This window comes from Ambystoma mexicanum, chromosome 13, assembly GCF_040938575.1.
Source record: "Ambystoma mexicanum isolate Mex_15411 chromosome 13, UKY_AmexF1_1, whole genome shotgun sequence".
Lineage (NCBI taxonomy): Eukaryota > Metazoa > Chordata > Amphibia > Caudata > Ambystomatidae > Ambystoma > Ambystoma mexicanum.
Window position 1 is genome coordinate 493,695,896 of NC_090938.1, and position 25,309 is coordinate 493,721,204.

General features: G+C 47.1%; 1 protein-coding gene across 1 annotated transcript in view; it reads right to left on the minus strand.

Annotated features, from left to right (window-relative positions):
- ITGB3 (integrin subunit beta 3) overlaps positions 1 to 25,309 on the minus strand; it is a 511,657-nt gene that overhangs the window by 273,093 nt on the left and 213,255 nt on the right. Inside the window, exons 9-10 of the mRNA XM_069634154.1 lie at positions 12,412 to 12,546; positions 7,179 to 7,608 (exon numbers count right to left, since the gene is read on the minus strand). Of these exons, the coding sequence (XP_069490255.1) occupies positions 7,179 to 7,608; positions 12,412 to 12,546 (565 nt within the window). The remainder of the gene's footprint in view (positions 1 to 7,178; positions 7,609 to 12,411; positions 12,547 to 25,309) is intronic.

Genomic DNA, 25,309 nt, shown 5'->3' on the forward strand with positions numbered 1-25,309 from the left:
CATAGGATCAATATCCCAGTCTAAATGTGAATGGGATGTGAGCTTGTCTTTTCTATATGGTACACTCAACCAGCATGTGACTCTTATAAGCACTACCAGCAGAAGTGAACTGGGAACAAAAGGAGGACTTAGATTTTTTTCCCCCAAAGTGGCTCCAGTTTTACACTGCATAGCATCTTCATTGTGAGTGCTGCATGCAGCCATACAAACCATTTGTACTGCGCTCAGAAAAGAGACTCATGGTGCAGAGGCCCACTGAGAAATCTCCAGACTTCCCTGTAGGCCAGTCCGCCACTGGCTGCCAGTCACAATTCCCTCTCTTCCCTCTCATTCGAACCACTCAAGGGCTGGTCATTCCTGGGCTTACCCTTTAAAGTTTGTGACATAAGGCTTTGGTGATTTGGGAGCTCAGCGATAGCATTTTGTAAATCACTTCCCATCCGGAACCATTTGGGGGTTTTGGCTTCTGCTATATTTTTTTTAACTCAAAAGACTATACTTCCCAGAATGCTTAGCACAACACCAGGTTAGAAAGTGCAGTAAACCTGCTAAAGGGAGACACCTCCAACTTGCGCTATTAGGTAGCTGGGGAGTGTTTAGTTTGGAAAAGTATGAGTATTCAGGGGACATGGGGCCTCATTACAAGTTCGGCGGTTACCCTGTCGGTGCTAACGGCGAGTTGCCGCCATAATTGTAAGATTTACCGGCGCCTGGCTTGCGGTAACACCGGGGGATTACAACCCCGGGCGTTCCCGAAAGTCAGGCGCCGGTGAATTGTAATTCCTCATTCCCATAGCACTCAATGGGAATGGGGATAACGGCAGCACCAGCACCGTGCTTCAGTTACGGCTTGCTTGCTGTGGCCGCTGTGTCGACAGGGTCTGCCCTGTCGGGCACACCGGTTCCGGCAGGCAAACACATAGTGTACCGTTCCGGAAACAACAGTGCTGGTAGGCTTACCGCCACTGTTGTTTCCAGACCGGTACACATACAATGAGGCCCATTTGCTCATTACGAGCCTACATCACCCATGTTCAGACCATTCCTGCTTAACCTCTGGGTTTTACCAGGAGACTCTGGGTTTTTACGCTCTTCTCTGGGTATCCGGAGTTGAACGTGGAGTCTCTGGGTTTTCCGGCTGTCCCTGCGTCTCCACTAGATTTGTGTGTTTCGCTGTGTCCTTCGGCACTACTTAACAGCACATCTGACGGGAGTGAACGTTTCTTTGCTGCCCCCCTGCCCCATGCACTCATGTTTGCCTTCAAAGCAAGTTAACTGTAATGAAGGGCATCCATTACGGCCTCTGCTATGGGAAACCTGTGTTATGCCAATGTGGATTACAAAAAAAGCTATTGTGGGGTGTCCGAGAGATTTCATTATCACGTTGATAATGCAGTTTACATCCACGTTCTATATATATATATATATATTTGTGATGGATCCTTTAATATGTTTTGCACGTTTGGTGCTTATTACAATCCTGTTACTTTATTAAACACAAACAGCACATTTAAATACATTGCAACGTGTGGACGTGACCTTGAGAACGTGGACGGGGCATTCTAGCGACGTAGATCTCCGGGGTTTTCATTCTGGAAGGTAGGCAGGTATGTTTGAGACATGTTGCTGGATCAGTGTTTCTGTGACATGCAATGTCACATGTACACGTACAATGTAGCTGGAGAAATGCCTAATGAAATACAAATGCACATTGCTTTATTAATGTGCATGAAAAGTGGCATAAACCTCTTTATATTGTGAAGGACAACCCCCCTAAAAAGGGACTGGTGAGGGCTTCCAGAATTTGTAACGTTGAGAATGGGGAGGCGCCCAATGGACGGATTATGAGTTTTGAGAAGAATTTGGAAGGAGCCAGGCCTTGCTGGTGGTGCTGCTGTGAGGTTAAGAGCGCATTTACATAAAAAGTTTCTTGAATGCAGGAAACTGATCCAGCTGTGCAGGCTGTGCCTGCCCCCTGTCAGAGAGGAGAACAGGTGATGAGGGGCAGGTGCCTGCGCCACGCCCCCAGCCGGAGAGGAGGAAAGGCATGACTTGCCACGGCCCCAGCCAGAGGAGGAAAGTTAATGACGGGTAGGTGCCTGCGCCACGCCCCCAGCCGGAGAGGAGGAAAGGCATGACAGGCCACGCCCCCAGCCAGAGGAGGAAAGTTGATGACGGGTAGGTGCCTGCGCCACGCCCCCAGCCGGAGAGGAGGAAAGGCATGACAGGCCACGCCCCCAGCCAGAGGAGGAAAGTTGATGACGGGTAGGTGCCTGCGCCACGCCCCCAGCCGGAGAGGAGGAAAGGCATGACAGGCCACGCCCCCAGCCAGAGGAGGAAAGTTGATGACGGGTAGGTGCCTGCGCCACGCCCGCAGTCAGAGAGGAAGAAAGGCTTTGACGGGCACGTGCTCTTGTCATGCTGACCCAGTCCCATCCAGCAGTTCGCTCTCTGATAGCTTATAGCACAGTGGTAAATCGACCAGCCTAGATACTGGGTACCCCACTATGTTTTGGGCCAGTTTCTTGCACATTTTGGAACAGATTAAACATTTCACTGTTCCTTCTAATGTTTCCCTTCGGTCATGGGCGGGTGTTTGTAGAGACGCTGCTGCGGGGTAGAGAGCAAGCAGGAACAAACTGGCAGCGATTCTGGATGCGATTTGAGATTATAGTCCCACCCCCAGGATAGGTCCATTGTGCGTCTTTTAGAATGCTAGATAGGCCATATACCTGAAAATGCGCTCAGGGTAATATTTCCTTTCTGTTTCCCACAGATACACATTTGAACACAGAGCATCATCACTCTTTGTGCTGTTCATTTCTGTATTACCAGCAAAATAATCCAAAGGAAACGCGCTCGCCTTGGGAACAAGACAGTGCTGTCTAACATGGGTTAGAACACCAGCCCAACACTTACACGCTGGAGGAGTCGGCGAAAAGCTTGACATAAATCGCCAATAAAAGGAATCTATGTTCCAGTCTTAGGGCCATAGAAGGGTAGAGCAGCCTCTGGCTGGCTGGTGCTAGCATTTCAGCACACCTGAGGCACGTGATCATTAGTCAGCTTCAAAGCCTCTGTTTGCTTCTGTGAATTGCTGGTCATTGCTGCAGTGTTCCTGTTTGAAGTCTGTCTTTCCGGTTCCTCATTCCTAGTTCCCAGAGTGTGGCTTTGTTTGCTTATTAGTATTTTCTGATTCCTGTGTTTCCTTTCTAGCATTCCTCTGTTTTTCCTGTTCCTGAACAGCACATTTTGACTGTGTGCTAATGTTATTGGGCCCATATGTGTTCTGCAGTCTACTCTCATTCCCTGAGGATCCCCACTTAGAGTTTCCTATTTCTAGGCCTACCTTTGCTCTCTTTTCCTTCCCTGAGTAGTTAGGCATGGAGGCCGTGGGCCTCTCCTTGGAGTCCCTTCTCCTGCTTCCTGACTCCCTATGGGCGATGGGGGTGAGTGGGAGGTGAGGGTCGTGGTTTACTCTTCCCCTTTCAGTGCCTGAGCTGAGAGAGTGATGTTTTGGGTTGTTCTCCTTCTGTTCCTTGGCATCATATTGGGGTTTGATCCTGGTTTCCCCATCTTTTCCCCTGGTTCCCTGTTGTTGTATAGGTGGTGTGGTGTCTGTTTTGTTTGTTTCCCTGCATCTGTTGGGTTATCTAGGATTTTCTCTCTGTCCTGCAAGCTCTGCTCCTACTCGGTCCTTGTCAAGTGTCCTCGGTGGAAACCCTTTTTTATTGGAAGAGTTCATGAGCATCGCTGGCATCCCAGGTGGCATGTCCTGCCCACTGAGTATTGTTTTTAAGCCTACAAAGGTGTTTAAGACTACAAAGGCTTCCACTCACAGGTGCTGTCATTGCTGGTCCTAGATGTGGGCAGGCAGTACCTTTTACAGCAATTATGGGTGAGACACGTGCTGAACTTCTGTGTTACCATAGGGAACGTCTGAGTGATACCACACATCCTCTTTTTCCAGCGAGGCCAGGGCCAGGTAAGGAGTCTCCTGACCCCAAACCCCCCAATAAAAAAGCAATATTATTTAGTAAAGGTGCTTAAAAGCACCATAGCGCACTCAGCGCCTGGTCCCTCTCCCCCTTCCCACCCCTTCCTGGTTTCCCTCTGCCCGCCTCCCCTCGTCCCGATTGGTCCTTTTTTGTAAAAAAAAAAATTAAAAAAAGGAAACAGAGGCCGTGGCGAGGGTCTGCTGTAGGCAGACCCCGCCATTTCCAGCAAGGCCAGGGCCAGGTAAGGAGTCTCCTGACCCCCACCACCCCCATAAAAAAGCATTATTTTGTAAAGGTGCTTAAAAGCACCATAGCGCACTCGGCGCTTGGTCCCTCCCCCCCTTCCCACCCCTTCCTGGTTTCCCTCTGCCCACCTCCCCTCGTCCCGATTGGTCCTTTTTTTGTAAAAAAATAAATTAAAAAAAAGGAAACAGAGGCCGTGGTGAGGGTCTGCTGTAGGCAGACCCCGCCATTTCCAGCGAGGCCAGGGAAGGAGTCTCCTGACCCCCACCACCCCCATAAAAAAGCAATATTATTTTGTAAAGGTGCTTAAAAGCACCATAGCGCACTCGGCGCTTGGTCCCTCTCCCCCTTCCGACCCCTTCCTGGTTTCCCTCTGCCTGCCTCCCCTCATCCCGATTGGTCCTTTTTTTGTAAAAAAAAAATAAAAAATTAAAAAAAAGGAAACAGAGGCCGTGGCGAGGGTCTGCAATATTAATTTGTAAAGGTGCTTAAAAGCACCATAGCGCACTCGGCGCTTGGTCCCTTCCCACCCCTTCCTGGTTTCCCTCTGCCCGCCTCCCAACACACCCACTCCATCCGGATTGGTCCACATACCCCACATCAAGGACACCCTAGGGCAGCCCTCTGCCCGGCAGCCCTGCGGCGAAGGACCCAGAGGCAAAGGACGGCCCCAAGATGTGTCTGCAGGTGTCCGCAGGGGACGCCAAGGAAGCCAGCAGCTAACAGACACCAACAAAAACCGTGAGTGTGGCATGGGTGGGGAGTAGAGCAATCACTCTACTCCAGAAAACCCCTGCCACTCTATCTCACCTCCCTTATTAGCATGTCCACATTTAGATAGAATTGTGAATATTAGCATGTCCACACTTAGAATTGTGAATGTTGGCATGTCCACACCTAGATAGAATTGTGAACATTAGCATGTCCACACTTAGAATTGTGAATGTTGGCATGTCCACACCTAGATAGAATTGTGAACATTAGCATGTCCACACTTAGAATTGTGAATGTTGGCATGACCACACCTAGATAGAATTGTGAACATTAGCATGTCCACACTTAGATAGAATTGTGAATATTAGCATGTCCACACTTAGAATTGTGAATGTTGGCATGTCCACACCTAGATAGAATTGTGAACATTAGCATGTCCACACTTAGATAGAATTGTGAGTATTAGCTTGTCCACACTTAGAATAGTGAATATTAGCATGCCCACACTTAGATAGAATAGTGAATATTAGCATGTCCACACTTAGATAGAATTGTGAGTATTAGCATGTCCACACTTAGATAGAATCGTGAATATTAGCATGTCCACACTTAGAATTGTGAATTTTGGCACGTCCACACCTAGATAGAATTGTGAACATTACCATGTCCACACTTAGATAGAATTGTGAGTATTAGCATGTCCACACTTAGATAGAATTGTGAATATTAGCATGCCCACACTTAGATAGAATCGTGAATATTAGCATGTCCACACTTAAATAGAATTGTGAATATTAGCATGTCCACACTTAGGTAGGACTGTGAATATTAGCATGTCCACACTTAGATAGAATTGTGAATATTAGCATGTCCACACTTAGGTAGAACTGTGAATATTAGCATGTCCACACTTAGAATTGTGAATGTTGGCATGTCCAGAAATAGATAGAATTGTGAACATTGGCCTGCGTCGCATCTAGATAGAGCTGTGAATATTAGCATGTTCACACTTAGATAGAATTGTGAACATTGGCCTGCGTCGCATCTAGATAGAGCTGTGAATATTAGCATGTTCACACTTAGATAGAATTGTGAATATTAGCATGTCCACACTTAGGTAGAACTGTGAACATTAGCATGTCCACACCTAGATAGAATTGTGAACATTGGCCTGCGTCGCATCTAGATAGAGCTGTGAATATTATCATGTCCACACTTAGGTAGAACTGTGAACATTAGCATGTCCACACCTAGATAGAATTCTGAACAGTGGCCTGCGCCGCTTCTAGACAGGATTGTGAAGGCCAACAAGTGCCACACTTAGACAATACTGTGAATGTTAGCATGCTAAAGGTCAGGTAACCCACTAACCAATATAACCTCAAACTCTGCATACTTATCTCACTCAAAAACTCACACAACCATCTCTCGCACCGCAAGCCACACGCACTTCACAACACTGCAACAACACATAAGCCGGAGCAACAGCACACGCGGACTGACACCGAACCAATACCCGCACCAAAGCTCAGCATCCGGTGTATACCGAGTTGAAGCTGCCAACAGAACACCACTCCTCTCACTATCCTACTCCCTCTTTACCTTACTAAACCCCCCCTTATCGTTTACAGATCCGCCAGAGTGCCTGGGGACCAATTCTGTTGGTGACAGTGCGCGGTACAAATACCTTTAGCATTTAACATTACTGCTTACTATTAATATTCTGTGTTGCTCACCCCAGGTATTTGTGTGTAAATGCTTTTGTTTATGGTTGTTTTTTCATCTAAGTGCCTGTACAAATTTAATGCACATTTGCATTGCCAATGTCCTCTACTATGTGTCTCCACATGTTGGACGTAGTAAAAATACATGGCAACCGTTGGCTCTGAAGATGTATTGGACTACAACTCCCATCAACCCTACCAACATAGGCAATTGTGTGGGATCATGGAAGTTGTAGTCCAAAACATATATTGAGCCACAGATTGCAGACCCCTGATATAGACATACACCTTGCATCTTCAAGGTCTTCTGGATGGGCTAGTCTGTGATTCAGTTATCATGTGTACCACGTACTTCACACGATCAAGCTCTATGATATGCTGAAATAAAACATAATATACAAATAGAAATTAGCTTATATGTATTGTTGCGTGTGTATATATGTATATACAATCTCACTATTGTTTACCAGACATCAGTAGTCGGTAGTAAGAAACTCACCTGAGCATATCTCGCCCTTGTGCCTCAGGCAGGAGAAATCGTCACACTCGCAGTACTTTCCCCACACTTTGCCAAAGTCGTTGGTGTGGCATACACACTGCCCACAGATGCACTCGCCACGGCGGCTGCAGACGGGTGCGCCTTCCTTGCGGCTGCACTGGTCTTGCTGGGATGGGCTGTACTCCTCCTCGGAGCACTCGCAGTGCGGGCCCAGGCGGCCCTGGTAGCAGCGGCACACGCCGCACTCCAGCGTTCCATTGCCGTCGTTGCATTTGGAGCTGTTGACCTGGGCCGCTTCCTGACAGTCGCAGTCACAGTGGAACTTAACAGTGACGGTCAGAGTGTCCTTGAAGCCCTGGGGCTTGATGGTGAATTTCTTCTCTTTCTCCGTGGGGCAGCCTCTCACCTTGACTTCGATTTGAAAGCTGACCTGAAAGGGCACATGGGGAGGGAGGTTAGGCCAATTCTTTCCTGAAACTCGCTCCACATTAAGATCCAGATTAGATTCCCTTCCCTTTTCAAACACGCTTCATGTTGGGTGGATCCCTTCAGCAAGGATTAAAACCACTGGATTCCAATTATCTCGCTCTCTCTTGTTGCCAAATAGGGGATTGCTAATTCAGTTTGATCCCTGGCATAGTCTATATATTATAAAGACTTGTTATAACATCACTTCATCATTGTTCCACTTCGGTTCAGGAAGTACCTCTTCTAGCTGAAGTGAGCGTCTGAAGTGCACTGTGGCCCTATCCTCCCCCACCCCCTTAAACCTCACATCTTCCCCACCAAATGAAGAATCCAACTACATCAAAGACAAAGCTCAGTCTGAGCCTCAAGGTACGTATTCACGTACCACTTCGGTGGACATCTGCAGCAGGCACGGCTACCTAACCACATGCATTAGAATGCACAACGACCTACGAACAAATTTCGGTCTCGCTGGACACATAATGAGTCTCTTGCACTCGCGCACTCTCCTGACCACCTCAGCACCCATCCACCGGCCTGACCTTCATTTGTAGCCTACTGGAGCTCAGCTACCCCACCTATCCCCCTATCTTGGCCAAAAGCACAAACGCATTCTAATCCTTCTGATAATTTTCCCATACCTTGGACTTCGGTCTCCCGAGGGCGTTCCCACAACAGTGAGGTGAAGGCAAACAAATGGGATAAAGGCGCTATTACTACGTCTACTTTTACATGCTTTTGTATAGTTGTATGTAGCAATGTTGGTCTATGCGTTCCTCATCCCATCCTCCCATTTCCCGCTCTTCCCCCACCTGGTTTATGTCATGGCTTATCATTGCAAATCGCCCAATCACAGGAATGCTCTACCACCCGTGGTCTAACAGTCTAGTGCTCCTGGTCTGCACCAAATACAATAAATACATCAGGGATAGAAATTGCTGGCGGCTATTAAGCTTGTCGCCTAGAAGAGCCTGGTTAGCTTGACACCAGCAGATACCAGGAGCTACTTTCGAGTCTCCAGGCCAGGTTGTGCCTTACTAACACACCTATGCAACAATAACTGTGTGTTTCGGAAGGAGTAGCAAGTAGAACTGTGACACCTCTAGAAGACATTTAAAGCATAATGAGTCATACAAAAGAGACTGAAAAGTATAGTTAGTTTCTCTTGCGGGAGGTACAGGTGCAGCAATGTGTGAACTACCAGCTGCTTTTTCCCCGGCTTTAGCTCTGGTTTACTGGGTAATACCGGCTAACCAGGGGCTGATTTTAGCTCCCGCTCATCAAATCTTTCTTTCAATTCCTGCATTATATATATGACATGTTTAACAAATCCATAATTTGAACACATTTGAACAAATGTGTTTCATATGATAGTAGGAAAAATCTGAACAATCAAGAATGCACGGGTGCAGACCCACATACTCCTAGTTTCCCCTTTTCTAGTAGGGAGTCTGGATTTTGATCAGGGAAATATGTGGGTGTTTGCTTGAGGGCAGTCGTGCTGGTTGAGTTTTAGAGCTGCAACTCCACAAGAGAACAGTTTAACAGCAGCTGAGCAGTCACAATCCAATATAATTTGATAATTGAATGAAGGCGGTAGGAAATGCGTCCAGTCAGGATAGGGCGTTTGCTTCATATGTAGTATGTACTATCTTGGCCCTGCATCTTTATGTTGATGTTCCAGCTTTAGCTCTGCATGTTCGGTTGCTTATATAGTGCGTAACCTCCTCCCAGGGCTGTTTGGAGGCACGACCGGGGAAGAAGACTAACCGGTGTGGGAGCAAGGACACGAGGTAGGAGATTAAGAAGTAGTAATAAAGGCGAGGGACACAGCTGAGACCAAATGCCTTGCACCTGCAGAAGCCATAGTGGGACACAGCTTGACTTTCATTCTGTATTATCCGTGTTACCAAGAACTGAACACGAGCAATTGTTATTACAATCCCTGGTCCGTAGATCTGTTTGTGAGGGGAGACATGAGGCCTTATCATGGGGGTAATGTTGTGCCTTGGATGTACCATATAATTGAACTAGAAACCAGACAGCCTGTGGTTCCTTCATGACAATATTTTGCTTCTCCCTATAGGTGACTCTGGAGTAGAGATCATTAGCCAAATGCCACACAGCATGGCCCTAGAGGATAGTTCAGGGGCAATGTGTTTGTCTTGGAAGCAAGACGACGCAGAGCAACACAGCTTCAAATCCCAGTCCCTGCACTTGAGACTGGTCTCAAGATTAATTACTGAATTAAACTGAAAGCAAAATCTTTGATGTGTCCTTCAAGGACCTCAGTTACAGGTGATGTGTGCTATACACTGACCAGGTTTAGGAACAATGCTCATGAAACATCTGATTAATTGGTCGCACGTTAAAATACCCTGTAGTAAAACCGGAGATTAAAAATAACCAATTTTACATTAAAATGAATGTAATCAATGATAATGAAGAAAGTTTTAGAAAAAAAATAAGTACACATTTTGAAATGAGCCCTAATAATTGAGTTTTTAAAAAACATTTGTATCCAAAACGATACGTTTTTAAAAAAGAAAAAAATATCGATTGTAAACTTACCCTCATCCCCTAAAGCTGAGCCTTAAAAAAAACATTCTCAAGCAATTAATTGCAATTGTGATAATGTGGAGGCGCCCCTTGAACTCCTGAATAATCTACATTATGTTCACATTACTATATGGACATTTCTGCTCTTAGATCACTATTTTTAAGTTACACTTGGCGCGGTCCTTTCAAACTGTTCCTTTTCCAAGGCTTAGTAAATAATTACTTTTAGCCTATTGCGTGCCAGTGACATATGCTTCTTAGACCTTTTCATATATCGAATTAATAATACTGTGATTGATGACCTTTGAAATTGGACTTTTCATTTCATAAGGCTGGTGTTATTTTTAGAAACCAAAACCATGTTATAGCTGCAGTCTTCATTTATTGCCTTCCTTTTAATGGACCGTTATATTCAATTTGTTTTTTTTTTAACCATGGGATATTTTTCATGCGATTTTCTAACTGTGTACTGATGAATTTAAGGGGGTATTGAATTCTGAACTAATAGATTTGCAACGCTTGTTATCATGTAAAGTAAAGGAGTTTTAAATTGTGTCTACCACGTGCTATTTTGCTAACCACGCACTGTATGCCAATTAGGGTCTGGCAATGCGAAAAATCCTTGAATAACATGTTTAAAAAGAATGTAGACCAGATTAGCCCCACCGAGTCACATGACCTGCGTTCCCACCCCACCTGCTGCTATGTGCAATCCCCCAATCTTAGATTGCTGCTCCCCATTTCTACCAGGCAAAGTAAGGAGACATCTTGTCCGTGGCACCCGCCTTCTGGCCAAAGCCTCGTCCAGTTGCAGATTTGAGAAAAGGGCCTAATATTGTATTTCTTTTATTGTTCATTTATAACATGCTTAATACCAGGGAGTGGTTTCTAAGCGCAGGATCGGGATTCAAACCTGTGCTGTGCTGTGTTGTCTTGTTTTGTTTCCAAGACAAACGTGTTGCCCCTGAGCTATCCTTCCTCCCTGCAAAAGCGCAAAAAAGGGACTGGTTTGTGGCTTGTGAGGCTGGGAATTGGTGTGGCCTAAGAGTGGGCTGGATATTAGGGTGGTGTTGGGGGCGACAGGACTACATTTTAGGGCAGAGGTGTGCCGCCGTTGGCTCGTCAGATGTTTTGGCCTACAAATCCCGTCAGCCCTAGACATCATAGTCAATGGTGAAGGATTATTGGAGCCGTAGTCCAGAACACCTGGAAAGCCGCAGGTTGCAGACCTCTGCTTCAGGGGTGCATGTGTTTTTTTTAAAAAAAAATGTTTAGTTAATGTTATAACTGCGTGAACATCTGCATTTTGCTTTCCTGCAAAGTATTGCTGTAATAAAATAATGTATGGGTTGCACCCTCTGTCCTCTGCCTCCGCTTGCAGTGTGCACCGGATGCATGATTAATATTAGTATTATGGTCTCCATGACTCATTTGTAAAGCGCAATGTATGCCACAAATGTCTTCTTGGCACTATATATGGAGCAACAGTACAGTCTTCTGAACGATGCGCGAGTGAGCATTTCTGTTGCACACAGTGCACTGAATCCCTGCTAGTAGGCGAGGTGTGGTTAGGTGGGGAAACTTGCATTGGCGCCCAGGTTAACTGTTCACTGTACAGGTAGTGGCCCTTACAATCTCTGGCCCCTTGTTTAGTTTTAAAACAAACATATAATGCCTTCAGCATAGGTGCTTTTCAATAACGAGTACTCTTGTAGTCAATCAAACTCCCATGCAAAGCAAGTCTGCCACTGGCTCCAAGGCTCCCTTAATGTCCACAATGCCAATTTGTAGGGTGTCGTTACAGTATTACGTACCTTTCAGAAGCAGAAGATTGTTGAGAATGATCACCGGCCTTCTCACTAGACCTTGTCTGACATGCGGCTAATTCTGCCCCAGCTATAGGAGACGTTCAGCACCATTGCTCTACCTAGAACTCTGCCTTGAGTTCCCTCAAATCCCGGGGTATGTAACCTTCGGCTCTCCAGATGTTTTGGACTACGAATCCCATGATCCCTCAGCATTAACTATGCCGTCTAGGGGCAGATGGTTTTCCCGCTAAGCCTGGCCTTTGTGTGATTGGGTCTGCCCATCCCTGTTGGTCTTCCAGAAGCAGTGGCTTGTCTGAACGTCTTTACCCTTTACCTCTAGGTGAGCCGCCGCCACACTGAGGTCAGCAGCTACGCAGTTTATGTGCAATGCCACTTACCGTGTCGCCAACCTTCAGGCCGGAGCAGGACTTCAGCCCCGGGATGACCTCATTGTTCTGGCAGGTGGCATTAAAGGACAGAGACAGCTCCTCCGGAAGGTCCTGGACTTCCAGCTCCACCTTGGAGCGAATTTTCTAAGAGTTTGAGAGAGGAGAAGTGAGAACTTAGCACGTAAGAGGTTTGTGGGAATGACGCCTGGCATACAAGTCTCTCCTTCTGCAATGAGATTTCTCTGCAATATTTACAAGAATGTTCCATTTTATCACAAGAAAAACATCTGACTCAATTCACAAAGAGGTGCCAGGACAGAAAGTTAGGGGAGTTCACTGCAAATACCTTTTTAAAAAAAGATCCACCTCGGATTTAAGACAGGCATGTAAAAAGGGAACAGGGCCTGATTCTCAAAAGAATTGCTGTGCGCACCGCTACAAGGCGGGACTTTGCAGACTTTGTAATTTCAGACCCCTCACTGTGGTGGAACTTGTTAATGCAGGGTCACAGAACAAAAAACATAATTGCACATGTTCGATTTCTTGCAGATGTCTCTGTGGAGACAGGTCCTGTTATAGAAACTTGATTTTTATTTATTTTAGGATTATTTTTTACCTAATTTCTCAAAAATCTGTGCTCCATTTAGTACACGATGAATATTGTTTTGTTTTGTTATTTAGTGCTTTTTTGCTAAAAAATTGCTGATAAATTTTAATGCAATAGATAAATAAATAAAACAAAGGGGGACTTTTTCGCCACCTCTCCGTAGCTACATGTTCCACCTCAGGTTATACCAGCGGGCTCAGGGCTGATAATGCTTTTTACAAGGGTGGGAGGGCCAGATGTGAGTAGCAGAAACCTGCAGCCAACCCCTTAATAACTACCCAAGAGTCGGCTTGCCTGCACCATGTGGTAGAGCAATTCATTCCTTTTGTGACAGACTGTTTGAATAGTCCCCAAAGAGGAGGGTTTGATAAAATGTGATGCAAATTGTGCATTTTAAAGAATATGTATTCAATAACACTGGTAAAAACTGCTACCCGCAGGGTGATGTGGCATTAAACTGGCCCACATGGGACAACAAAGTGGGCCACTTTGAGCAGATAAACTGGCCCACACTAGCATCTTGGGCCCTATGGGCTAGACCGAGACTGGATGTGGTTGGCCCTCCACACATGAGGGGTTGATAAGCGTATTTGCATTGATGGAGTTTACTGGCACGTTCACTGCAAATGATATGTTTACATGTCCACCTCCGTATTGCAGGTGGAAACGTACAAACATAGCGCCCATGAGTGTTTTCATTTGTAGAAGTGGTCTGACAACAGCACTGGCAGCAGGGACATCATTTCACCAAAATGCCAGGGGTAGCGGAAGTGATATCACATGACCCTTGACCTCTGATGGCATCACAGGAAGTGATGTAATTTGACCCCACCCCAAAGTGATATCACGGGAAGCGATGAGACACGACCTTTCACCCCTTGAAAAAACAGGAAGTGGCATAACATAGCATTGTTCCTAAGTACACTACAAAGAATATGGTTACGATATCACTACAATGAGATACACATTTCATACAAGAATGGATCGCCATATGTATCATTAATATGAGCGTGTATAGGCCCATATTACCAAATTACTGTGTATGCAAGCAGACGTCCATGGCCAAGTGATAATGATGTGTTATTATATAGCACTTATGCTTAAGCGTTTTATATAGAACAAATATACATACAATATCACCCAACCTGGGTTGGTACTCATTTAGCGACCTCAGAAGGATGAAAGGCTGAGTTGAGGTGTTTAGGAACAGACTAAATTAGTGACTCACCCCCTGAAGTCTGCCTGAAATAAACCTTTAATGAGTCCAGCAATTATTATATAGAATTCCAGAAAGACACATTATTTGGTATTCCTATTCTTTCTTATTTAGGGTCAGTGCTGAAAGTGTTAGACTTGTGGAACCCATGTTATTTTTATTTTATTTTTTTAAGATGCCTAAACAAGAAAGCCAGCCACTCCAGAAGGAAGGCGACACATGGCGCTGTGCACAGCCCAGGAACTTGCATATTTTTTTTTTAGGGGCAGCAAGGCAGACCACATGGGTAGCAAGGGAGACCTCAGGGGTTGCAGTTGCGACCCCTAAATGACGTCTCTGACTGGCAGCATTCACATCCACCTGGACCTGGTCCCTAACGGGAGGAACCAGGTGCAGTGAAAAGAGTGTGGGGGCGGCAAAGATGGCAGCGCGCCCCCACATACCTGTGAATTAAGGAGGCACTTTCATCTGTGGCAGGACATATCCCAACACGCCCCCTACCTGTGAATGCAGACTACCAGAGCTTTCTATACTTGTGTATGAACGGGGGTCGAAGTCAGTGTACACAAAAAGTCATGGAATGATGTTCCTCTCTGCCTTCCTCCCCCCAAGACCCATCCTCCTCTCGTCAATACAAACCACACAGCTGGTTCCTGTCTTTCCTCCATTCTATCCCCCAAAACTGTGTTTTACAGCAGCTTTGTGTACCCTCCCCTTTCCAATTACCTACCCTTCACACCATCATTCACACCTTCTAAGGGACATGCTTAGGACTGCATCCAATTCCCACCCAACCCTTTACCTACGTGCACACACAGCTGTGCCTGCAGTCATTTCAGGTTTATCCTGCCTAATTGCAGAACGCAAACACTTATCACTGAGCGCAGCAAGATGCAGAGGTGGACTGGGTACTAAAAGCGGCCCTGGAAATAATTTTCAAAGGGGCCCCATGTTGCACATTTGGAGGAAGCCCAACCCTTTCTTCTTTGAGAAAATAGGGAAATAAAATTGGTTACCACACAAAGGACGCCCAGGGTGCAGAGGCCTAGCGGGAAATATCCAGAGTCCCCCACAGGCCAGACCGCCACCCTAAACTGTTATAGGCAGTGCTCAGGTTCGAGTGGCAAAAAGTAAGGGAACTGTGGAGGATTTTCCAGTAAATCAGAGGAGCATTGCTCCCTTTTACTTCCTGCCCACTTTGACTTCTGCGGTGTGCCCTGCACATAAGCGAGTGGAGAAAGCTACATAGTTTACTGTCCCCAAAATAGAAACCCTCATGCCGAGCATGAGCGTTTGTAATTTGGGGCTCAGAAATGCAGGCATGCGTCTGTGCAGACCCCTGCCTACAATGCACTTTCAACTGTTGCCAAAATGTTAATGTCAATGTTAAAGGTATTTGTACCGTGCACCGTCACCAACGGAATTGGTCCCCAGGCCCTCAGGCGGAACTGCAAACAAGAAGGAAAGGTGGGGTTAGTAGGGTGAAGAGGGAGTAGGCAAGTGAGAAAAGTGATGTCCTGTTGGCAGCTTCAGTTCAGGTTTCACTGTGCGCTGAGCTTGGGTGTGAATATCGGATCGATGTGAGTCCTCGTGTGCTGTTGGTATGAGTTATGTGTTGTTTGTTTGTTGTTGTGTTGTGGTGAAGTGCGTGCGGTTTGCTGTGCGAGAAGGTGGTTGTGTGGATTTTTGTATGAGTTAAATATGCAGAAGTTTGAGCTTTTGGTTTAGTGGGTTATATGTCTCTAAGTACTTATACTTCTTGTTCTATGTATCTGGTTGCCCTATAAAATGGAGGACAGGCTCGGGGACATGCTTCAGATCTTATGCTGATAAAATTGCACGCCTAAATGCATCAGTGGTGCATTTTAATCGCCATTGGACTTGTTCTGTGGCACGCCCCGGCTGATTTCTACAGATATGCTGATGGGCGAATCTGTGGGTGTAGGGCTACTTGTGCACACAGATTCATGTCAATCTGCTCACCTGCAAGGAGCAGGTGTTTTCCCACTTGTGTATGGTAGGCACACATGGAGGTGGAGAAATCCTTTTTTATTAATCTGGTCACTTATTTCCAGTAAAATCTCCTCATGTTGCTGTGGGAAATCGCAATGCAAGGCCGGCAATGTCCTAAAGAACGTTCAAAGCATTAGGCATTAGGGGCAATTCAGTATTGGGGCACAGTCACATGTTGCATAAAGAAGATGCATGCAATGTCCCTGCACCAAACCCTGCAAGGCTGGACTAACCCAATCAAAGCTGTTTCCTGGGGGGTTTCAGGGGATGAAACCTTGGGCGCAAAAACAGCAGTTGACGTCTAGAGGCGGACGCCTGGGCACTATTCCGTGCATAGTAAACTGCCACCACACTCTGGCCTGCATGGCGGCCAAGTGGCCACGTGCCAAGTGTGATTTCCCACAGGTTTCCAATGTTCAGCCAACAGCACTTTGTGTTCTAGTACTTATATTAGAAAAAAAAAAGAATAATTATGCCCTGGAATGCAGAGCGGCCTTGTGCACTTCCAACTCCTTCTCCCTGAATATGGGTCAGTTCCTGCCTTATTTATGCCAAACCAAGACTATGGGCCTCATTACGAGTCCGGCGGTAACCGCAGCGGTAAAACCGCCTGGTTACCGCCAGACTCGTATTACCATTCCGCCTCCGTGATTCCCGGAATTACCGGGGCATTACAACCCCGGTTTTCCGGGAATCACGGAGGCGGAATGGTGTTAATCCCCATTCCCATCGAGTCCTATGGGACTCGATGGGAATGGGGCTCATGGAAACACCGGCAGCATCTCGTAATGCGGCCGGTGTTTCCTCGTCCGCCTGCAGGCGGGCGGTGTTAAACCCGCCAGGTCAGACCTGGCGGGAACATCACCTCCTGCCTGCAGGAGTTGTGATCGCCCGGCATGGAAACAACGGTGGCGGCGGGTTTACCGCCACCGTTGTTTTCATACAGGGCGATTTGTAATGAGGCCCTATGTTTTGCATTTGCTTGCCACCTCAAGGCTGTTTCAGAGCTTTCCAATGTTCCAGCCCGCTGCATGCCCGTCCCTATTCAGGTGTGTAGGATTTTAGTTTCCTGCAGCTCCATTGATATTAATATTGATATTTTATTTGTATTGCGCTCGTACACAAGTGTTTCAGAGCACGACAAGGCAAAGGAGGGGAACAAGGGAGAACAAAAGACAGCGATCTTACTAGGCCCAGTGACATTGAGAATGCGCAAGTGCATGGGAGAGGGAAAGGGGAAAAGTGCATGGAAGGGGGGGTGGAAAGTGCTGAGCAAAAGAAAAACAGATAAATAATAAATAATAAAAAGCAACAAACAAAGGTAGTGCAGCCAGCAAGCGGTGAGGGCTGGGTTTAATGCAACAGACAGGTGTGTCTGGTAATTGCAGGAAAAAAGGGGGTGGGGGCTGTATGGTTACAGATACAGACCCCAGTGCAAGGGATTGCCTGGAGGCAGTGCGGGTGGGTGGCAGGATGAGCAGTTACCTGGGCCCTGAAGTCAGATGGTAGGCCAGGTGCACAGTGCCGAGAGAGAGCAGATCAGCAGAGGAGAGGAGAGGCAAAATCAGAAGCAAGGAGGAAGGTCTTGAGCTGCTTCTGGACACGGAGATGGTTCTCCTCAAGTTTAATAATGGCAGGGGGGCTGTTCCAGAGGGAGTCTCCAGCCGAAGACAGAGATCTACCCCCAGCTCGTTTCTTTGAAAAATGACTGACCCTGAGGGAGTTAGAGGTAGAGGAGCGAAGACCTCGAGAGGGGAGGTATTTCACTGAAGGTATTTTGGCCCCAGGCCCCAGAAAGCCTTGTGGACAAGGCAAAGGGTTTTGAATTTAATCCTTGAATCCACTGGGAGCCAATGAAGGTATTTGAGGGCTGGAGAGATACATTCCCATGGCTTGAGGCCAAGGACAAGTCTTGCAGTCCTGTTCTGGATGAGTTGCAAATAGTGGAGAGTAGAGGCAGGTAGATTTAAAAAGAGGCTGTTAGAATAGTACAACCTAGAGAGAACCAGGGCTCAGGAGACAGTGAGCTTCTGGGGAAAGGAGAGGAAAGGCTGAGTTCCTCTGAGGAGGGGTAGTAGGAAGTTTGACTTTTTTGAGACATCAGAGATGTGGGCAGAGAAGGAAGGCATGGAATCAAAGGCGACCCCGAGGTTCTTAGGCTCGCAAGTAGGGGTAGGAGGTGGGCCAAGGGAGGCCGGACAGAGAGTGAGAGGAAAGGAGGGTCAAGGTGTGCCGATGAGGAGGATCTCTGTCTTGCCGGCATTCAGGCATCGATCGTTGGTGGCACACCAATCCTGAATGTCAGAAAGGCAATCAGAGATGAGAGAAGGAGAGGAGGTGGCCGAGGGAAGCCTGAAAATGAGTTCAGTGTCATCAGCATATCACTGTAAATTGGAGCAGAAAATGGCAATGAGGTGGGCGAGAGTTGCCAAGTATTGGTTGAAAAGTCAGGGTGAGAGGTTAGACCGCTGGGGAACACCGCAGGTAGAAAGGGAGATAGATGAAAGGAAGGACCCAAGATGGACCTGGGAGGGTCGATCAGAGAGGAAAGAGGTCCGCCAGGCCAGGGCCTGATCAGTGATACCCAGGTTGTCATGGAGACGGTTGAGCAGGATGTTGTGGTTGACCGTGTCGAAGGCAGAAGAGAGATCGAGTAGGATGAGGACAGAGGGAATGGTAAAGTCAAGGTTGGAGAGCAGATCTTCACGGATGTTCAGGAGAGCAGTTTCCGTACTTCTGGCAGCTCTAAAGCCGGACTGATGATCGTGGAGACAGCCAACAGAATCAGAGTGAAGGTTAAGCCTAGAGACTAACAGCTTTTCCAGGAGTTTGCCCAGAAAAGGAGAATTGGAAATTGGGCAATAGTTAGCCGGGCAAGAAGGATCAGCTGTGGGTTTCTTGAGAAGAGGATGCACAAGAGAGTGCTTCAGAGTGGTGGGAAAGGCTCCAGAGGAAAAGGAGAGGTTGCAAAATTCAGCCTGGGCCGCAGCGAGGGTGTCAATATTTTGATGAGACTTTCATAGATCGGACTTGTCTAGCGACCTCATCAGGAGAGAAACGAGGAAAGGAAGAGAAAGAAGGTGGGGGGGTGGCGGAAAGAGGATCAGAGTTCACAGAAGGAGAGGGGAGAGGAGGGGCAGGGAGGTGAGGGTGGACAGGATGTCTTGGGTTTTTGGGATGAAGTGAGAGGCAAGCGCCGTGCAAAGGGCCTGGGAGGCAACAGGAGGGGTAGTGACTGCCACAGGGTTGGCTAGCTCCCTACAGATTTTAAAGAGTTTGGCCGAGTTGTTAGTTGCTGCAGAGACACAGGCTTGGATGTGGGCTCTCTTCTTGGTGCTGACAGAGAGCCGGTATTGCCTTTGGAGCAGGCGGCAGGCCAGTTTGTCTGAGGATGAACAAGAAGCCCTCCATTTCCTCTCAGCCGCCCTACACTTACGTTTAAGTGTAGGTAGGTCAGAGTCATACCATGAATTGCACTTGGCTTTGGGCTTCAACCAGTTCCTCATGACAGGGGCAAGAGCATCAACAGTATCAGAAATAGAAGAGTAGAGCATAGATAGGGCCGTGTCTGGGTGTGAGGCAGCCAGAGGTGGGGGGGTGGAAGAAAAGGTGGCGGCAAAAGCCTCAGCTGACACGCTTCATGGGCCGGATGTCCGAGAAGGTAGGTGGCAGGGTAGGCGTAGGCTTAGCTTGGGGGGAAGAGAGGGAGAGATGAGAGGAGAGGAGGGAGTGATCACTCCAGGAAAGAGGAGTGGTCAGAGGGATGGAGAGGGGGAGGTCAGAGGAGATCAAGTCATCCAGTGTGTGCCCTGCAGAGTGAGTAGGGCCAGCGGGACCATAGAAAGGGAGAGGGAGTCACAGAGGTCACAGAAGAGTAAGGAGGATGAACAAGGAGTGTCAAGATGGATATTGAGGTCACCAAGAAGGAGGAGTTGAGTGGTTGAGGCTGGGAGGGAGGAGGAGAGGTGTGCCAACTCAGAGAGAAATGAGATGATCTGACCAGGATGCCAGTAGATAGTAGCCATGGTAAGAGAGTGGGTAAGAGAGAGAGAGAAACCCTGCAGACAATGCATTCAAAAGAGGAGTATGTCTGCGTGGGAATGGTAGAGGTAGGAATCCACTCAGGAAAGATCAGGGATACACCCCCTCCGGACCAGGTGGATCTGGGTACCGAGAGGATCTTGTAGCTATCAGGGAGGAGAGTATCAAAGCTTGTGTCAGAGCTGGCCGTGAACCATGTTTCAGTAAGACCGAGGACATCAAAGTCAAGTTCTTCCAGTAGGTGGCAGGTGTGAGAGGAGTATTTGACAGCAGAGTGAGAGTTGAGGCTGGCAAGAAGAAGAAGGTTGAACAGAAGACCTAACACAGATGTGCCTTCATACATTAACTAAATAACCTTCCCTTTCACCAATGACTCCTACACTTTTCCCTAGTGCACGTCTACCATATGGCTAGTACTTGCTCCCCACGGCCACATTTACCCGTTACCCGATCACCTCGAATTTGCCTGCCTGGAATATGCGAAAGGTTACCCGACTTGTTCCTATGTCCACCTGGTGTATTTTTGTTGTAATATGAATAACCGGCAAGCACCAGTAACCAATGGAGCCTTGGTGAAATTGTCAGTCACACTATGCAACGCAACAGTCAGCTCAGATCCCTGATAACCAACCATAGCTACGCAGACCAAGTGGACATGTAATTCCATGCTTCCTTTTCCTTGTGTACATGTAACACATTTGCATTGTACTCTGTCCTGATTTGTTTTTCCTATGTGCATTGAGGTGACACACTTGCCAGTTAGCACATTATAAAACAAAACAAAAAAACAACAAATATTAGGGCAGAAATTCACGGCTGGCGGAAAGTGATATCCCTGACATGGGCCACTCGACAGCTATCATCATAGACACTCTTGGATTCTCCCACAAACGATGTCCGAAATTCTTCTGAGAGAAGTGTAGAGCTAACACACCTGGTGCAAAACAGCACTTGGAATGGGTGTGCAATTACAGAATTCAGGCCCCCGAAGGTGATAGAAGTGTGTGTTATGATGGTGCTGGGCTGTGGGTAGCATCTCTGGCTGCTTCTCCACAACTCACCTCGCTTCTAGCCATAGTCTGCCACTCATCTGAGCTCAGCCAATCCACCTTGCACCAAGATCAAAAGCTTAGGAGTCGAACTTACTGTGTACAGGCCATCAGTGCTCAGATCAGAGCTGAGCTCAGCCCATCCCCGCATTTTCTCGGCTTTATCTATTGAGACCCACCCAATAGCGTTACTGGCACCTATCACCCAGTACCAGCCTTAAGCCACTTTGCCAAAACACCACATTTTCCTTCTCCTAGTGGCTCTCTGCAGCCATGTGACGTATTGACCTGCTCTGGACGACCCCAAAAGATTGCCGTTCAAAAGAGAGAAGGAATGTTGCAGCCCAGGAACCACGGCCATGGAGCATGGACCCTCTGATCATCTGCATTAAAGGCCACCACATTACCTCCAATAAATAAAACCTTCATTCTTTCTGAAAACCCTGTTAGCGCTCTGCCCAAAACTAGGGGACTGTCTAAGCCCATGCACTTACCCGGAGCCGCACTGCCCTGGCTGGCACTCACTTAGAGCATTGCTGCCCTGATAGCACTTCCTCTTCCCTCTCCCCGCACTTCCCCCTGCACATTTTGCACTGTCGCACTTGCACGATCTGAATGACACAAGGCCTAGTAGGATCGTTTGTCTTGTCCTCCCTCTGTCTCACCGCCTTTGTCTTGTCGCGCCTAGAAACACTTGTGTACAGGTGCGTTATAAATGACATATCATATCATGTCATTTGCACTCAGACAGTAGGCCAAAAGCATTGACCCACTGGGAGGACGCACTATTGCATACAAGTCTGTCTGGGGGCCGTAACCTGAGGTAGCGCCGAGTGATAAAGGAGATTCGGACCTAGAGTCCTTGGTTCCCAAGTCAGAACCCGGGCGGTGGGGGTTTGTATAGGTGCAAAGCTGTGCATGAAACTGTGTGGCTTCAGGAGAAAATAAACATCTGCAGAAGCTTTTGGGAAGCAAAAAAAATCTATTTTTCTTTGGAAGATGCCCACTTTTATAAACATAACACACAAAGCGGTAGCCAGAGATAATGGAGAATACAATTACAGAGAATGCTATAGCAGAGAAACAAATACAGAGAAAACAACATCGAACATTAAAAAAATAGATATGGTGGTGAGCTAAGGGAGTAAAACGGGTGGGAATGGGGTTGGGTAAGCACATAGAGAAATGGGGGGTCTGGCGGTGGGACGCCCCCCCCCCAAATAATTGATATGTTTTCTCTGTTATTGTTTTAGCTGGAAAAACATTCTCTGTTATGTGTTCTCTGGAATCACATAGAGCCAAACAGAGCATGTGAAACGGCCACCACTGGGAGGGCATCTCCCTTTCACAGAAGGGTAGGCCACTGCCCCGATGTTGACTGTGAACTCTTGCCAGCATCACACTCTGCACTGAAGTCTTCTACAGAGCAACATTCCCCCTAAACGTCACAGGGCATTCCAGCTACTCGGATTCCCATTTATTTGCACCCCATATGCCACCAGTAGTAGCGGTCTTCAGCTCGCTTCCTTCACTCCTGCTTCTTTTCACCAAAACCTTCTTAGACCCACCAACCTCAGTTATTAAAGAAATAGATGAAAGATTGAAGTTGAGCAGCGTTCCCAGGTGGCATGAATCACCAGGTGTGGTAGACAGAGGGGTGGGGGAGCGTAAAGGGCTGCGGTCTAACACAGAGAATGGATTCTTGATGTGGGATAAGGACTCCATGGTGAGAGGAAGGACCCTAGTGAATACTGCCCAATACTGTAATATTGAGTAATCATGGTACTCCTACAAAAGGCAGGACTTGATCAGCCACAACGTACACTCTACACATGTGTAAAGGTCATGTCCCAGGAAGATTTCTATCACACCGAAAACACAGTGTATTCTAAACCCTTAAAACCTAGGCTGGACAGAATAACACATTTTTGGCATTCGGCCAGATATCAGAGCTGGCTAATGAGCCGGCTCTCACCGGATCCGAGATCCGGCATTAGATCTCTAGCCGGATCTCAGGATCCGGCTTGACTCTGCTCCAGCCCTTCCAAAAAACCATGCACAGTGCGCACACACGTGATCTAATCTGCTCTATGCGAACGTACTGTGCACACAAAGCCTGTGTGCACAACGCGCTCACACAGAGCAAATTATATCACTGAGGCCCAACATTTGTCAGTGAGTGACCTCTCCCTTTGGGCACCTCAATGAGGGTGTTGCGCTGGCAGGGCAATGTCTGCTGAGCAATGCCTGCTCAGCAAGATCATTGTCCTGGCAGCAGGACACCTTACCCTTTATGAACAGGAGAGGTGGCCCGCTGCCAGGACAATGTCCCAAGGAGCTCCGGGCAGCAGAGGGGCTCTCACGTTGCTCTGTGTAAACAGAGCATTACAACGTGAGCCATTAGGCACTGAAGGGAGGCGGGGGGCCTTTTATCAGGGACTGTCCCTTTAGAAATGTGAATGGGAGGGAGAGATAAGGGTGCATAATGCTGCATGCTTTATGAAACAATGACTTTTGCTTTAAACCCCAAGGGGCATTTGTTAGGCTCACTTTGAATGCAGGTGGGGGAGAATACAACTAAAGCCATACTCATATTGCTCAACTTATTTCTAGGACAATGTATGAAGTGTATAGTTAGTTTACTATGAAAGGCTAGTTTATAATGTAATGTGGTTTGCTTCTAAAACATTGCTATAAAGTTTTATTTAAGCACATGAAATGCAAAGCAAAACCCTAATAAATGTGTATATCAACTAAACCTGGTAAGATGTGCTCAGTTGCTTAAATTGCCCACATCCCGGTTTCACCAAAGTGTGTGATCCTGGGCAAATAATGTAATCGCACTATGTCTTATCTGCAGCTCTGTAAGTGATTCTGATTCACTTCATAGCTTATGTTAATATATCACGGTGTTATAAAAAAAGCCTAATGACTATAGAGTTGCTCCATATATAATAATAGTGCAATTTGGGTTTTTTGCACCACACAGTTATTTGCCACTTGGTTTACTTATGGCAACTTATTCTAAAGTCACTTCCATGGTGCCTCCAAGCCTCCAAGTATCAAAGACTGATGAGGCTCCCTGTGATGTCCTTTTCTGTAAAGTCACTTCTGTTGGTTCAATCCATTCGCAAACCAGGAGGTTTGCATGTTTTTTTTGCCCCAGAGCGGCTGGACAGAGCTCTAATAGAAGAGTTTCCTGCATCTGTAATGATTCTGCAGTTTTATTTTGTTATTTGTTAAAATGCCATCTGCCACTAATGTTCCCAAAAAAGTAGATAGGGGAAGGGGTGGCCCGTTTGGGGGCACGAATGAGACCGTATGGAATTGCATGCACTGCATTTGGGGGTAGGGGAGTACCAGGACCTTTATCTTAGCTCATCCCTCACTCTTGCAATGCTGGATACAGTTACTCCCCTGCAGAGGACAACCCCCAGGTTCGCAGAGGGGCAAAGACCCTGTGACACAGCACAAAGCACACTGTGCACACAGAGCAGAATCCGTTTGGATAATGGAATGATCACACATCCCCCAGATTCGCAGGCCCGGTAATGTAATCTGCTCTGTGCGAGCACACTGCATACAGAGCAAATTACATTATCGAGCCCGCAGTGAGCATTGATATGATATGATAGGTTATTTATAACACGCTTAATACCCAGAGGTTTCTAAGCGCGGACCCGGGGATTGAACCTGTGGTGCTCTGTGTCGTCTCGCTTCCAAGGCGAGCACATTGCCCCTGAGCTATCCTCCCAAGACATTGCCTTTCCCAAATAGATTCTGGCATTTGTAGTCTAAAGAAGATGGCTTGATAAGTACACAAACCCTAGTAAAGTATGCACGTGCATACCTTACTATGGTTTGTGTACTTTTCAAGCCATGAAAGAAATGACGCTACTTTTAAACTATTTCGAACATCCTTTGATCGGAGTTGAACCACCAGCTCTGCCCCCTGTGAACTCTGCCTCCTCAGAACTCCGT